A 14879-nucleotide genomic window follows, 5' to 3' on the forward strand; every position below is an offset into this window, starting at 1 on the left:
GAGCCTCTCCTGTGTGAGTCAAAGACACCACTTGAAGGACATCATCTCTCTCCGTCTCTAACCACAGAATGGCATCGCCTAGCAACAGTTTCCAGCCAGCACATTCTATTCATTCCATCACCCAGAGACAACATTAAGTCATACACCCTTTCAAAAACTGAGAGCAGGAAGTGAACTGAGAGTGTGGCACCGCACTGAGGTGTCCCTGGATGAACAGCAATGTTCCCTAGTGAGTCAAGTGCTCCATAAATCTCAACATCATGACATTGTGCTGGTGCCCTTGTGGGTGCCACCGCCACTACTGCTGTCATTAACAATGACGTGTCAGCTAATCGTGCATGTTCTGATGCATTCCTCATAGTCTCTTTCCAAGAAACATGAGGTGTGGTATGATAGGCTCTATCTACTATGAGCTTCATATATATGAACTTACTCCCAACAACCCTGAGATGCAGACAGGACAGGCACTGAGAGAAAAGGTCCCAAATGGCAAATGATTGCCCAAGGTCACACCATGGGTAGGAGGTGGACCCCAACTCAGGCCCCTGGGCTCTAGATGAAAGGGTCCCCAGTATCCCAAAAAGTGGTCCCAACTGAACATATAATTGAACTGGTTGGTAGATTAAAGGATGATTAGAAAGCAGAGGCCCCCAGCCTCTTCTCAAAAGGCTCCAAGGTTGGTGTGAGGGAGGATCTTGTGTCCTCAAATGCCCTTGCCGCTGTCTGAATCAGCAAGAAAAGTCTGAGGAGACAATGGGCTGGTTGGGGATTCCAGGGATATGCAGGGTGGTCATCTGCTGCCTGACACTTACAGGAAGAGGTCTGATTCCTGGTCTTCCCAACGCAACGTATGAACCTCTCTGACACAGAGCCTCCTCATCTGCACAATGTGGTGATGGTCCTGCATGAGGACAACAGGAGGCCGCGCGCACTGAATGCCTGGTGGGAAACCTGCTCACTCCGGGCCAGCTTTCTCCCCTGCTCTCAGGTGAGAGACGCGATGGTTGCCTCAAAACCTTAAAGCTTGACTTGGACAAAATAACCCAGCAATATGGTCTAAAGGATTTTACATTTTAATCTGATGAAGAACTGAAAACACTAACCTCAAAGTGGGCAGAAGAGTCCAGGGGAGGGGGGAAGGGCAGAGAAAGGACAGTGTCCCCTCTGCTTGCATCTTCCCAGGGACAGGCTGCTCACTGCTTGCAAAACTGCCTGTTCAGGGGTGAACTGCCCGACCTTTGGAGAGGTCTCCCATGCACTGAGCTGAAGTCTTACCAGCTCTAGGCCTTGCAGTCTTAGGCCAGTCTATTCCCGTATTTCACCCAGCTGTCCTTGTACTGTCTGTCCTTGTACTGAGTCTCTGCTCCTCCCAGCTAACCACCTCTGCTTCCAGTGTCCTTCCTTGGCCCTGATGGTCGCCCAGCCCTCAGCTCAGCTCATGGCTAACCTCTGATCAGGCTCCCCTTTGGAGGGAGAGGGGTAAGAAAAAAGAGGGGGTATCACTTCATTCCAGCAGAGATTTGAGCTATCAGTTAGCATTATGTAGGGGACATGTCTCTCCTGGGCCAACCACAATCCTTGCTTCCTTATGAGTTTGTGCTCCCTTATGCTTCCAAATGGGTTCTGTGAATTATTTTGTGTGTGTGTTTTTTTTTTTAAGATTTTATTCATTCATTCAAGCAGAGACACAGGCAGAGGGAGAAGCAGGCTCCCTATGGGGAACCTGAATAGGACTTGATTCCAGGACTCTGGGATCACACCCTGAGCCAAAGGCAGGCACTCAACCACTGAGCCACCCAGGTGCCCCAAATTTTTAAAAAAATTGATTTTTTAAAATTTATTTTTATTTATTTATTTGAGAGAGAGAGAGAGTACATGCTCACCCATGAACTGGGGGGAGGGACCGAGGGAGAGGAAGAATAGACTCCCAGCTGAGCAGGAAGCGCCGGATCACAACCTGAGCCCAAGGCAGACGCTTAACTGACTGAAACCCCCCTCCCCCCCCCCCCCCCCCCCCGTGCCCCTGTGAGTTGTTTCAGTTCAACAGACTTAAGGAGACAGAGCAAGGCACAAGTACTAAGGGGGGCATGCCTATCTGCACAGGCAGGCAGTAGAGAGAGGGCTGCCTGGGGAGAGGGATGCTAACTGCCTGCCTCCTGAGATCATTCCTCATCAGGAGGTGTCCTGAGGTACCCTGAGGACTGGAACCAGGCCTCTGTCCCCTTAGCAGGGCAAACAAAGGATGGAGGTTGACAGGAGAGGGAAATACCCTCCACATCTCCATAGACCAGGCTCCAACCATGAGCCACCCAGGCGGCCCTACTGGCAGGTACTTTGCCTGGTGCTCCTCTCCTGCCACTAGGGGTCACAGTATACCGGTGCATTAGCTGTCACCACGCCTCAAAGTTCCCGGAGAAATTCACCTGTAGTTGTCCCTGCGGGCTGTGGTCCCCACTCTGCCACTGGGCCTCTTCCCCTGGTCCTCCAATCCCCCTTCTGCATGAAGAGCTTCACGGAGGGCTGGGCTAGCTCCCTGTTTCTCAAAATGTGGCTCCCGTGTGCTTTGCATACATATCACAGAGCTATATCAAATGGTGTTACTTTTTCTTTTCATTTGATTACAGACCAATACAAATTTCATCAACAGCTGGTAGCAGCTGAGAACAGCATTTGAGAACAATCGTCTGGGGATCAATATTTTTCAAAGGTGAAAAATGCATAGCTCTTTTATAAAGGAAGATATTCTTGCAAGACCAAGAATACCTCCACAGACCCCCACAACAGCAGGCGTAGGGACTGCATTTTCAAGATACCTACTTATTCCACAGAAATGCTTTTCATTGTGAGTTTCACTGCAAAAGTTTAGTCTCTATAATTGGAAATATGTATATTTTTAGATTATCATCTAAGTGAAAATGCAAAATTTTTAAGTGTTGGTAGAACTGGCAGATTTCTGAGACTATCTCTGAGCACTTGGTTTGAGAAGCAGGTCTGGACATCCATAAACCAACTGTTCTGTTTCTCACGGAAGGAAAGCTTAAATTACAGCCCGTGGAATCGAGGTAAGAAGGGAGAACTATCCTGTGCGGTGGGAGGTTCTGAGCAGCTCACTCTAGGGCAGTGATGGGTCTGCTTCCTGGGAGAGGAAAGGACGGTCCCAAGAGGCAAGGGGATGGGCGGTGGAGACTGTGGTTAGCCCTGGGAATTCTCAACTGTTTCCATGTGAGATGAGACCTTTGACCAGAAGGGGATCAAACATGCAACATTTCTTTCTGGAATCATTTCATGCACCTCTTCTTTCAAGAGGAATCCCACAGAGATCTGGGTGAGGAGCTCCCTGAGGAATACTAGTAATTCTGACACCACAGCACCACCCTAGGGGTGCATGAAGAAACATCAAAATGAGAGGTGGTTTCCTGAGCTGGATCAGACCATAGCCCTGGCCACAGGCACAGCCCAGACATCAGAAACCCCCGGGGCCACCGGGCTCCATGCTGCTGCACCTGGCCTGCCCCCAGCTTTGGCCTCCACAGCCTGGGACCCGAGAGGGTAATGGTGGGAGGGACAGGGCAAAAGTGCTGATGCTCCCGACTTGGTGAAGCTCATCATGACGATGAGAGCTCTCAAGGCTTACTGTGTGACCACCCTGACAGCCGCTCCCGCACTCCCAGAAGTGCTACCTCAGGGACAGGAGTCACAGAACGCACAAGCAGATCTGTCTTCAGCCCACAAAGACAGAAGGATTAAGGGCTGAAAAGAAAAAGGCTCTGGACTATTGGATCAAAGATGAGTCGCAATGAAGTCTTGAAGCCTCTCCTCTCTAGAAACCCCTTCAGTCAGAGCCACCGGAGTCAAAGGCAGATTGAGAGCTTTTCCTCCAGAGGCAGGGGGCCAGACAAAAGGCCTCAGGCCACCTACCCGCAAGCCCCACAGCCCGCATGAAGCTGCTGGGCTGTTTTCTCCCTGGGCACTATAGGCAGTGGCCACAGCCTCCTGGCTTTCCCAGGTTCCAAAAAACTACTGAAACTTGGAAAAAACCAATGGTGAACTTCAAAATATAGAAACTTGCAAAAGTGGAAGCAACACACACTCCATTAAACTCTGCAAACTTTCACGTTATGTGAGCTGGTCCCCCACAGCTGACACTGTGGCTAGATAACATTTCCCGCGGCATACGGGAGCACTGGGATAGGCTTCATATGGCACAGGGGGGAGCCGCACAGCTTGTCCCCTTCCCGGGGCTAGCTGACCTGGTGCCCTCTGTCCCCCCAGACCTTCTTCTCCCTCCGGCCCCTTCCCTCCCCACCTTCTCCCATTTCACCCTGGCGGTCGCTGTCCTGTGGACCTGAAACAGACGCCTGGAGTCTCCCAGCACCTGGGCCAGTGGCTCGGCTCCTCCCGCCTCCCCTGCCTCCTTGAGGAATCCCAGTGGCTGCCCTGCCTGGGGCCAACAGAGCCAGGCCCTGACCGCTGTGGTCTAGCCCGGTGGCCAGGGACAGACCCCAGGCTTGCCCAGGCCAGGCTAGCACGGGTGGAATCTTCACTGAGGCAGGAACCAGAGGCAGGATTGGATAGAACACAGGCTCCGCAGCCCAGCAGATTCGGAGTCAATTTACTTTGTCTCTTTGAGCCTCAATTTCCTCACATGTAAAATGATACCCATAATTCATAAAGTCAAGAATGAATTATTATCCCCATCATAACAGCCTCCTTCACAGGGCACAGAGGGTGCGGTGCGGCCTGAGATGGGACAGTGCGTGTGGGGCTTCCACCCTACCTACCACCAACAGCTGCCGCTCTCACTGAGCATTTACTGTATTCCGGGCAGTGTGCACATTACTAAGCATCAGGTATTATTTTGGTGAACTCCTTCAGCAACTCCAGAGGTCCAATTTATCATCCCTGTGTTGTTGAGGAAAACACCGTAGCTCAGAAACGTTACTGTGCCCAGGATCGCACCAAGCTGCGAGTGCAGCACGGACAGGGCTAACCCTGACCCCACACAGTCTGTTTACCAATCATTCTGCAGCGGGCAGTCCGGCAGAATGTTAACCTAAGAACCAGAAAACCTGAGTTTGTTTCTCTAAGTAGGTGTAAGGTTTTGAACAGTGCTGAGGCCTCCCTGGGCCTGTCCCTTTATGTGTGAGTGGGAATAACAAGAGCCGCCCGGCTGACAGCACAGAACAGCTGCACAGAACAGCACCTGCACAGATCAAGCTAGATGCTGGACATCAGCACTGTGTGGACCACAGAACACTCAGCAAGTGCGTGAGAATAAACCTCTTGCAACTCAAGCCGGCTCAGTGGCTGTCCAAACTCTACTTGAATACTTCTAAGAACACAGAGCTCACTACTTCTTTTAGCAGTTGTTATGGTTAGAAAGTTTTTCCTTTTGCAAGGTCTACAGGGAGTTACTTGCCTGTTACTAGCCCACTGGCCCGGGCCAGGTCCTCCAATGCCCTGTCAGTTGGAAAAACTCACTGCAGTATCACATGCTGGCTGCTAAAGACCCCAAAAGCTGTGTCCCCGCTCTTGTTTTCCGGCCCTGAGCTCCTCATCCTGACACAGAAGGAAGCAGTTGGTCTGTACTGGCTCCCCTCCTGCTCCCAGTCCTCTCCCCGTCCCTGCTTCTCAGACTCCTGGGCCAGGAGGAGATGATCTGAATCAAGGAAGGATGTGGAGGATGCCAGAGATGCTGCTGGCTGCTCCGACCACTCATGCTTCCTGAGGTCCCCATCCTCTGCCAACCCTGCCATACTGGCACCTGGGCTCTGGGGGCAGGACCACATGCACCTTGTAGCTCTTGCCTTGCATCCTGCCTCCCCCCATCATGCGCCATGCCAGCCGACTCCTGGGCCTATACCTTAAACGACTCCAGGAATCCTCCATGGCCTCCATTCTCAAACTTGTCCTCTTCAGGGCCCAGTCCCAGCATAGCCTGCGTGTGGGTGTGAAGCTCATCATGGAGGTTGTCCAGCAGGGCGGCCCGCGTCCGGTCCTGAAAGAAAAGAGGGTAGGGATTACAGAGCTGGCACAGAGGACAGAGATGTGCCCTCTCCCGGGGGGCTTCCAACACCTAACCAATAGCATCCCTGTGACAGTGTGGACCTGAGGCCTCACTGGGTTCCGTGCTCACAAATACTGCGGTTAGCAATAAAGCTCTGTGGCCTCTGCTGTCTTCCCCTCCCCTTCTCCTTGGGCCATCCCATGGCTCTACCCTGACTCCCAGCTCAGATCTCCACCTCAAGCTCCACAGCCCTACACCCACCTCTTCTCCATCCAGACAGTGGGCCAGGGCCATGCATACAATGTCCAGGGGGCACCATTCACACACTCCAGCACTAGCCCTGCAGCAGCCCTTGCAGGCCCCTCCAGGTCAGCAGATCCTAATAGACTTCCTTTCCCAATGGCCCCCACGACAGTGAAGAGTCATCCCTTACAAGCAAGCTGTTATCATCTGCCCTAGACTCTTGTAAAAGCTTCCAGCCTGCCACCTTTCCTGCCCTCCTCCATAGGGATCTGTCCTTCTCATCAACACCAGAGTAATCTAATATACAAAGCAAACCAACACTCTAAGTACTTTATTAGCACCTCATCCCTCTTGAGTTCAAAGCCCTTCCTGACCTGCCCCCAACCACACCTCCAGCGGAGTCTCCACCCACCCCCCACATGAGTCCTTCTCTCAGGCCATGTCAAAACCCTCTGGGGCTCCCTCAAAAGTCATGCTCTGATCTGCCTGGCAATGCTTATGCTGTTTTCCATGCCTGGAATAACCCTCCCCAATCTTTCCTCCTGGCAAAAGGCTCATCAAATATCTAGATTCAGCAGCCCAAGGGCCACCTCCTCAGAGAAGCCCTTTCTGAGCACACCCCTGTTCTACATGGGCAGAAGTGGTCATAGCCCCCATGCTGGCCTCCATCATGGCCAAGTGCCCACACTGTGCCACGTTTGTCTCTTAAGTAATGGCTTCTCCCCAGCAGTCCAAAACCTCTGGAAGACAGAAACTGTGTCTCCACACACAGCAGGTGCTCAATAAATGACCAGCATACAAGACTGACTGACTGACTAACTAACTAACTAACTAACTAAATAAATAAATAAATGACCGGCAAATGGTCGGCCAGGCCTAAAGTTTGGCTGGAGTTTCCACAAGAAGAAAGAGTTCCTCTATCAACACAGGGCTGAAGAAAGCTCAGAGGGGTGGGCAAAGACAGTGCTCCTCCCCTAAAGCAGCCCCCAGGAATAGACCCCAGGAGAGGCTGGATAACAAGCAGCCGGGAAGGTAGCAGGAAGACTTCCAAAAACAGAACTCTCACCTCCAGCTTCGCAAACTTGTCTGACTTGCAGCAGGCGTTCTCTGCGTTGGTGAGCTTGGTGAGCAGGAACTCCCTGAACTCTGGGCCCTAGAACAGACGAGAAGCTCTGGGATGCTCCCAGCCCAGCTGTCCCCAAATGGGCTTTCAGCCACAGTAACAGGAAAGCAGAACGGGGCGCCTGGGGAGGGCCCCTACAAGGTCCCCTTCTGACTTTTGGTCACTTTCTAGCCCAGACCAGGACCACCTGGTAAGATGCCTCCTGGTGGAAACCAGCTGTCCCGTTGCTGGGAAGTCAACCCCCAACACACGGTTTCTGTGACAGGAGGGAATTCTTGTCTGAGGCTCCTCAGATGGAGGCATAAGTACAAAACTCTCTTCTAGCAGAAAGACAACCCCAGAGGCAAACGCTCTGACAGAGGGTGCTGTACTGGGCTGGACGGGCAACACGAGGAGGTGGAGAAGACCCCGGGTAAGGAGATTCTCCCAAGCTTGCCAAGGTGCCTCTCGCTCACTCCAGCCACTTCACTCAGACACTGAAACCTGAAGTCTTCTGTAAGAATGGAAAGGAGAGAAAAAAAAAAAAAAAAAAAAGAATGGAAAGGAGATTTTCTTACCTTCTGGAAAACAGGAGGGCTGGGCAGAGGTGGGCCAAAGGCAGGTACATCTTCCCGTGCAGTGACTGAGACCTGAAACAGGGTCTTGGTGTGGGCCAAGGTAGGGGGAGGGGTCCAAGCCGGGGATAACGCACCCCAAGCCCTGGCCCAAGCGATGCCCACCGCTCACAGCAGATCTCTTCCCCTCCCCAGAATGCAAATACGAGGCTCCCGTGAGCCATTACCACCAGCAGGGCCACCTTGCTGGAAGTGGGGCTACAGCGCACAAAGCTATCTACTGTCTCTGCTGCATTCCTGGAGGCCAGAAATCAGTGTGGCAAGATGACTGGACCTAGGGCCCGACTTCTTACTGCTATGCAAGTGCCCAGGGGGCCTCATGTGACTGGATATTCAGACCATGAAAAAGGCCAAGTGGGCAGCCCCGGTGGCGCAGCGGTTTAGTGCCGCCTGCAGCCCGGGGCGTGATCCTGGAGACCCTGGATCAAGTCCCACGTCAGGCTCTCTGCATGGAGCCTGCTTCTCCCTCTGCCTGTGTCTCTGCCTCTCATTCTCTCTCTCTGTCTCTATGAATAAATAAATAAAATCTTTAAAAAAATATTAAAAAAAAAAAAGAAAAAAAGAAAAAGGCCAAGTGAGCATTGTTAGCCCTGTTTTACTGGTGAGGAAACACGTGCCCAGAGACTGAGAGCCATCTCCCCACAAGCACACAGGTGATTAGCCACAGAGATGGTCAGAGAATCCAGACCTCCTGACCCTGCCCTGGGGTTTGTTTCCCACAACACTGACTCCCAAATGTGGTCACACATCAGAATCACTTCAAGGGTTTCAAAAATAAATCCCGACTGCATGGGCTCTACCCCAAACCTACTGAATCATAAGCTCTGAGGTGGAGCCCAGGAATCTGCAACTGTTAAATGCTCCTCAGAGCTTTTGTGTGGTTGGTGGAGCCCTGGCCCCAAGCATAGGCTCAGACCATCCAGGTGAGGCTTGAACTAACAGAGCACCAGAGCCCAGGCTGAGAACTGTGGGTGAGAGGACATGAAGCTGCTTTGCACAGGGCGACCCAGGCTCCAGGTGGGTGTATGCGGCTGGCCAGCCTGGGAAAGCACAAGCTAACAGAGTGAGAGCACCCAGGTGCTCTGTGTGGGGGCCTCCCAGGCTCAGGACAGACCCCACAAGTCCAGCTGCTGTCCCCGTGTGGAGGTGCCCTGGTTTCACCTGTTCTCAACCCACGAGACCACAGACCTCTCTGGAGACTGTGCCCTCTCCCTTCCCTAGACGGCCACTGACGTAAGCCTGGCCCTGGCCTGCTGCCAGCCTCCCTGGCCTGTGAAGTAGGGCAGATGCAGACAGTCTGCCAGACCGGGCAAGCGGGCAGCTCGGAGCCAGGCCAAGGGAAGGTCCTGCCAGGGTCTGGGAGGAAACAGTGGGAGAGAGCTGGTCAGTGCGGCTTTCTCTCCCCAAGCTCAAGGCTGTCTACATGCCCAGAATTAGGAAATGGTATGTGTTCAGCTGACAAGATTTCTGGCTGGTTCTAGCTGCCAAACAGCCCCACCACCACCACCCACTGCACACAGGAATCTGGGGAGGGCTGGTAGGAAGGAACCTGGGAGGAGGCCAGAGCTCAGGCCTCTGCCCTCTTGCCAGCCCAGTGGCCCTCCTTCTCCAGCTTGCACTACAGTGGTCTGTGCTAACCAGGTAAGGAGCTTCAGACATGCCCTCCCACCCACTGAGTCTCCCAACTAGATGAGCCCACCACAGAGGCCATGTCAGGAAAGCAGAGGACAGGATCCTTCCTGGTGACAGTCATGTATCTTCTATTCCCACAGTGTTCCCTCTCCTGACCCCTTTCCAACGCAGTGCCAGTTCTTCGCAGCTCCCTCCTCTCGAGGACAAGTGGGTTGCCGGGCCAGCAGCAGAAGATGCCAGAACACAACCCCACCTCCCAGTTTTCTAAGTTCACTGCAGGCCTCCCAGCAGGGGGCAGGGCAGGGCTGAGGAAGAGGCCTGAACACAGGAGCAGGCTTGGGGCTTGGGGCAAGAGAGTAAAAGGATATGCCAGGGAGGTGGGGAGCCTCCAAGCACTCCAAACCTGAGATGCCACAGCCAAGTATGGCCTAGAAGCCTTAGAGAACTGAGCCAGGTGCTCAAGCACCAGATCAGCGGTGAGGGGAAGGGGCCTCCCCAGTGCTGTGTGCTTCGCACTGGGTTCCCAACACCTCTGCAGAATTTCAGGAATCAGGGGCAGGGTGGCCTCAGACAGGAAGAGGAGGGGGTCTGGGTGATGGTTCAGCTGGAGTTCCCTTCCAATCTGGCAGGGGACAAAATTCATGTCTGAAAAATAACCCGATGTAACATTTTATGTACACCTGAATTTTAGAGCCAAGTTCCCGCCTGCTGGGACGGCTCAGTGATGCCGACCACAGGTGGACCTGGACAAAGATTCTGGCTCCACCCCTTCTGGGCTCTGTGGCCTGGGGCCTTAAGTAACTTAAGCTCTGAGCCTCAATTTCCTCCCTGTAAAATAGGGCTAACGAGAGACCCTGCCTGACCAGGGTCTAGGGAAGACTCAAGAAGACTATGCTTCTAAGGGCCCAGCACAGTGCCTGGTAGGGAGCCAGTGCCTGAAGAGGGGTAACCTACTACCTGGCGCTTTGGGTTTTTTACTTTCCCTGCTGACCTGCCTGATAAAGGACACCTAAACTATTTCAGAGTTCCTCTAAATCACTTCCTAATCTCTCCCTCACACACATAGCTCCCCTCTTCCTCAATACCCCTGCCCTAGCTCCGCTTTCCCACCTGCAGTACGTCAGGGCTGGAAGAACCCAGAGGCTGTCAAGTCCAACTTCCTCATTTCACACAAGTGGAAGCTGTGGTCCAGAGAAGGAAGAAACTGGCCCAAGGCCACACAGCAGTCAGAGGCAGGGCCAGGACCAGAACCCCCAGCTCCTGAGCCTCTTGGTCTGGGGGCCTTTCCTGCACATTCCTGCCCTGTCCCCCCCTTTCTTCTTTCCTGTTTCTCCTCCCCAGTGGGGGCTCCTGGGCATATCTCAGCCTCTTCTGCCACAGCCTCTGGGAGTCTGTAGAGGTCAGTGAAGGTCTCATTTCACCCTGAATCCTCTGAGGAACTGGATCAGGTCCTCCTCTGTCTTCTCAGCACCTGTGGTGCTGCTGGGAACATGAAAGGACAGAGCTTAAGGAAGTGCCTTGGAAGGCCAGCCTCCCTGCACTCTGCACCCCTGGCCCCTACTCGCAGATCTTGCCTTTTTGGCCTGGCTGTTTGCCTGGCAGGCGGGCCACACAGTCCCACAGCCTTGGGACAGTCTGGCTCTTCCTGTGGGCCCTGCTTCTCTGCTATTGCCATCCTCTCTGAGAATAGTGCTTTGCCCCGGACCATGGGCTAGGGCTGGGAAGACTTGGTAAAGACTTCTAGCATCAAAGCTTGAGGTGAGGTGCTGCTTTTTTGGGACTTCTGTATTTCTCACTCTACAAAGCTCTTGGGAGAGTAGAGAAGCCAGTTAGCTGAGGTCCATTTCCTATTGGGATAGAAAAACCAATACTACACGTCAGGAGGCCCCATTCTGCCTCAGAGGCCCAGCAGACAAGCCGCACGTTCGCACATGACTGCCTGCCAGGGTCCTCCCACCACACAGCTTTACCTCAAAGCTCCCACTCAGTGGCTCTCAGCCTCGACCAGCTGTGAAAACAGCCAGTGGGCTGTCTGAGTGGTCCAACGGCTAAACCACTCAATGGTCCTCTCTCCCTCCTCGGAGGCTGGTTCCCTATGTCACCTCCACAGACCCCACCCCTCGCACATTGCCTGTTATACAGGAGGCACTGAATGAATGAATAAACTTGCTTCCATCGACAACTCAAGCAGCTGTTTTAAGTGAGTGCCCATTTTGGTCTAGGAAGGTGGGTCATCAAGGAAATGCCCAAGCCATGGCTCTTCCAACTTCTTGGCTGAAATTGCTCAGTGACAGAGGAGCATGAATGTGACTGTCCGAATATGAAAGAATCAGCTTGTCTCACAGCAGAGTGCGGGGTTTTGTTTGTAGTCTCATATTTAATTTTAAAGTTGACGTGAATTAGGCATTTAAAATGTGTGGATTTCTACCGATATGATGATTATATGCATCATTTTCTCTTCCTAAATCTTCAAGCAAAGTTGATACTTCAGGAAGCATTAGGACTTCAGGAGTCCTTAGAACCAGCACTGGCCCAAGTTATGACATTTTCAGGTCTCCCAATTTCTCATTAGCAATGACAGGCTCATTTCCTTGTTAGACTGGTGGTTCCTAACACTGTGAGGAGCAGAGGGGCCCTCTGAGAATTTGAGCTTCGGTTTCTCTCCCCCTAAAACACAAAGTATCACATAAACTCACCATTTTACGCATAAACAAGTTTGCATATCAACATTTTGCATATATCCACAAGGGATTCAAAGACTAACCCACCTCAAAGACCCTGCCTCAGTCTATCTCCCTTGGATCCCACACCCCCCAACACCACTGAGATAGGGAGAAGCTGTTGCGCAAGAGGTCAGAACTGTTTTCTACGGAGAAGAGAAAGAAAAGGCTGATGGTACCACCATCAGGAACGGGCCAGGTGAGAGCTGCTGGGGTTTTTCTGCATTAGGGAGGACACTGAGCCATTCTGGAAGACCACTTACTGATCTGGAGGCTTGGACTCAGCTGCTTGCAACCCCACCTCTGTGGGAATCTTCAAATAAAGATCTATCATTTCTTCCAGAACAGCTAAACCAGCAGGACGCACTCCAGGCCAGGGCCTACCGGGCCCCATGCCCTCCACAGTTCTCACCACCAACATTTCTTTTACATTTTTTCCCTTTGTTACCATCCTTCTTCCTCTCGCTGTCCTAGCAGTCCCCCCGCCACCCACCCCCTTCTCTTCTTTTATTGCTCTCCCCTGGCTCTGCCTAAGTCCAGCCAATGGCATCACCAGATTCCAAACAGAGGCACCAGGAGTTTCTAAATCCTTGAATCAGATGCTGCTGAACCTGGAGGCAGCCAGAAAGATGAGATGACTTCAGAAGGTACCTTCCAACAAGAGTCCAGCTCCCAAATCCCAGAACTTGGGCTTTCAGAACATTGGTCACACCAACACTAGGAGCACCATCTCGGAGAATGACCTGAGGAGCCACCGAGCACTAGTGGTCCCTGACATTACTAAATCCAGAATATGTGGAGAGATGCCTGGGCCTACCACTTCCCCCACCGAATCGTTTTCCTCACCTTGTAGGACGGGGTCTCTGTGCCTGAGTTCTCGGCCTGCACAACAATGTAGGCGTGTAAGAAGTTGGAAGCAATCATATCAGGGACGAATGGTGTGTTTTCTTCTTGGAAGATGATGGCCACAATGTCATTCCCAATGTGTCTCTTTCTCTGGAGCTAAACAGAAAGCGGGCCATTGTTATAAGCCAGCTAGGAACATCCTGAAAACAGAATAGATCTATGCAGGAAATTTCTCCTAATTCTATCTTTATTCTATCCTGAAACTCTGAGACCTAGCCCTTCAAGGGAGTTTTCCTCAGGCTTTAGAAACCATCAAAAAGAAAAACATGGGGAAGACACTTAATATGTTAGGTAGAGGCTAGCAAGCACGTTACCAAGCTCTATAGCATGCAGAGCCCTGACTCAGGACTCAGGGAGAATAGTTAAAAGGTGAGGGACAGGTTTTGCCCTGGTAAAGCCAGTAATGGATCCAGAAGAGACACAAACACAGGTGAAGCTACCTGAGAACAGAAAGAAAGGCACCAGCCAGCATGTGCTAAATCAGCTGCCCCACACGAAGTGTCTGGCCCTCTGGGGGCAGAGAGGAGAGTAAAATCAGAGGCCTGGTGCTAATCTGAGAAGGCTTCCTGGAAAAGGAGATGGGAGTAGGGGGTGGGCAGAGCTTGATGGAAATGTGGATAAGCCAGATGAGTGGGCAGATGATTCTACACCAGAGGGAAGGAGAGCCACACTCAGAGAAGGAGGGCAACTTGGCTTGGCAGAGGTCACAGGAGAGAAACCCAAGCCTGATTCTGTGTCCCAAACTGGGCCAGGTGCTTTCACAGGTGATCTGGATCACCAAGCACTACCATGGTGCATCAGGACCCATGCTGTGCTGTATTCACACACAGGACTTCCAATCCTGGGGCCCTCCTGTACATGGAGCTCTGGCTGGGTGCTCACCTTCAGATTTGTTCCTTTATTAGGCACCTAAGGCATGCAGGCCCTATGTTTCACATCAGTCCTATTTCCAGAGCACTGCTATACAGATTGAGCCCCATGCTGGGTGCTTTTACACAAACTGTAAAAGTTATCCCCCTCTTCCTCCCCTTTCTTGGGAGGAGAAAATTAATATTTATTCAGTCTTTTGCAGAAAGCCAAGCCCTGTGTACTTCCCACTGAATACAAGGGAGACTGAAAGAGAGCCCCAGGCTGGGGCATAGGGCAAGGAGGCTATGAGGGATAGAGACGAAAGTGAGATGTGGGGAGAAAACCTACTTTAGATTCAAAAGGAATCCTGCTCCCATTTGTTTCTGGAACATTCAGTGGTTATTTTAGAGCCAAATCACAGTCTCATTTGCCAATTTCCTTTTTCCCTAAGAAGCCAGGCACTATGTTTACAGTATTACATCTGTGCTCCCTCCTCAGATCTCTGCTCAGAGAGGAATGGGTCAGAGTCTGGTGGAGAGCCTACCTTCCTTTCTGAGTTTCCTAGAGACTGAAACAGCACAAAGAGTGGGAGGGGGCAGATGGTGCAACAGCCAGGCCTCCGCTGCTGGTCTCAGGGCTCACAGAGAGAAGAGCCAGGCCGCCCTGGGGACACACCACTCAGAAGCAGCAAATGAGGGAGGGCAGAAAATGCTGGATGCAGAGGTCTCACCCAGGTTCCCTGCTTGTGATAAAGACCAAATTCCTGCCCACGAGCAGGTGTGGTG

The 14879-nt window shown here is 52.3% G+C and overlaps 1 protein-coding gene and 1 long non-coding RNA gene across 13 annotated transcripts in view; one reads left to right on the forward strand and one right to left on the reverse strand.

Moving 5' to 3' along the window:
- Nucleotides 1-14879, reverse strand: part of RAP1GAP2 (RAP1 GTPase activating protein 2) — a 224356-nt gene that overhangs the window by 14651 nt on the left and 194826 nt on the right. For all 10 annotated transcript variants that reach the window (XR_013354047.1, XM_077851696.1, XM_077851697.1 and 7 more), the window contains 4 exons: nucleotides 13186-13341; nucleotides 7931-8002; nucleotides 7317-7403; nucleotides 5864-5998 (listed from right to left, as the gene is read on the reverse strand). Coding sequence is in view for 9 of the 10 variants with exons in the window: in XM_077851696.1 (XP_077707822.1) it covers nucleotides 5864-5998; nucleotides 7317-7403; nucleotides 7931-8002; nucleotides 13186-13341 (450 nt within the window). In the remaining variant the exon portion in view is untranslated. The remainder of the gene's footprint in view (nucleotides 1-5863; nucleotides 5999-7316; nucleotides 7404-7930; nucleotides 8003-13185; nucleotides 13342-14879) is intronic.
- LOC144285904 (uncharacterized) lies at nucleotides 122-8489 on the forward strand. Of its 3 annotated transcripts, none has more exons than XR_013354048.1 (5): nucleotides 122-229; nucleotides 815-988; nucleotides 2625-3062; nucleotides 3305-7785; nucleotides 8123-8489. It is a non-coding gene; the product is annotated as an uncharacterized LOC144285904 (long non-coding RNA). The 3 variants fall into 3 exon arrangements; XR_013354049.1 differs by having other exon boundaries at nucleotides 7698-7785; XR_013354050.1 differs by having other exon boundaries at nucleotides 7701-7785.

Source organism: Canis aureus, chromosome 16 (genome assembly GCF_053574225.1).
Source record: "Canis aureus isolate CA01 chromosome 16, VMU_Caureus_v.1.0, whole genome shotgun sequence".
In the NCBI taxonomy this organism is placed as follows: Eukaryota; Metazoa; Chordata; class Mammalia; order Carnivora; family Canidae; genus Canis; species Canis aureus.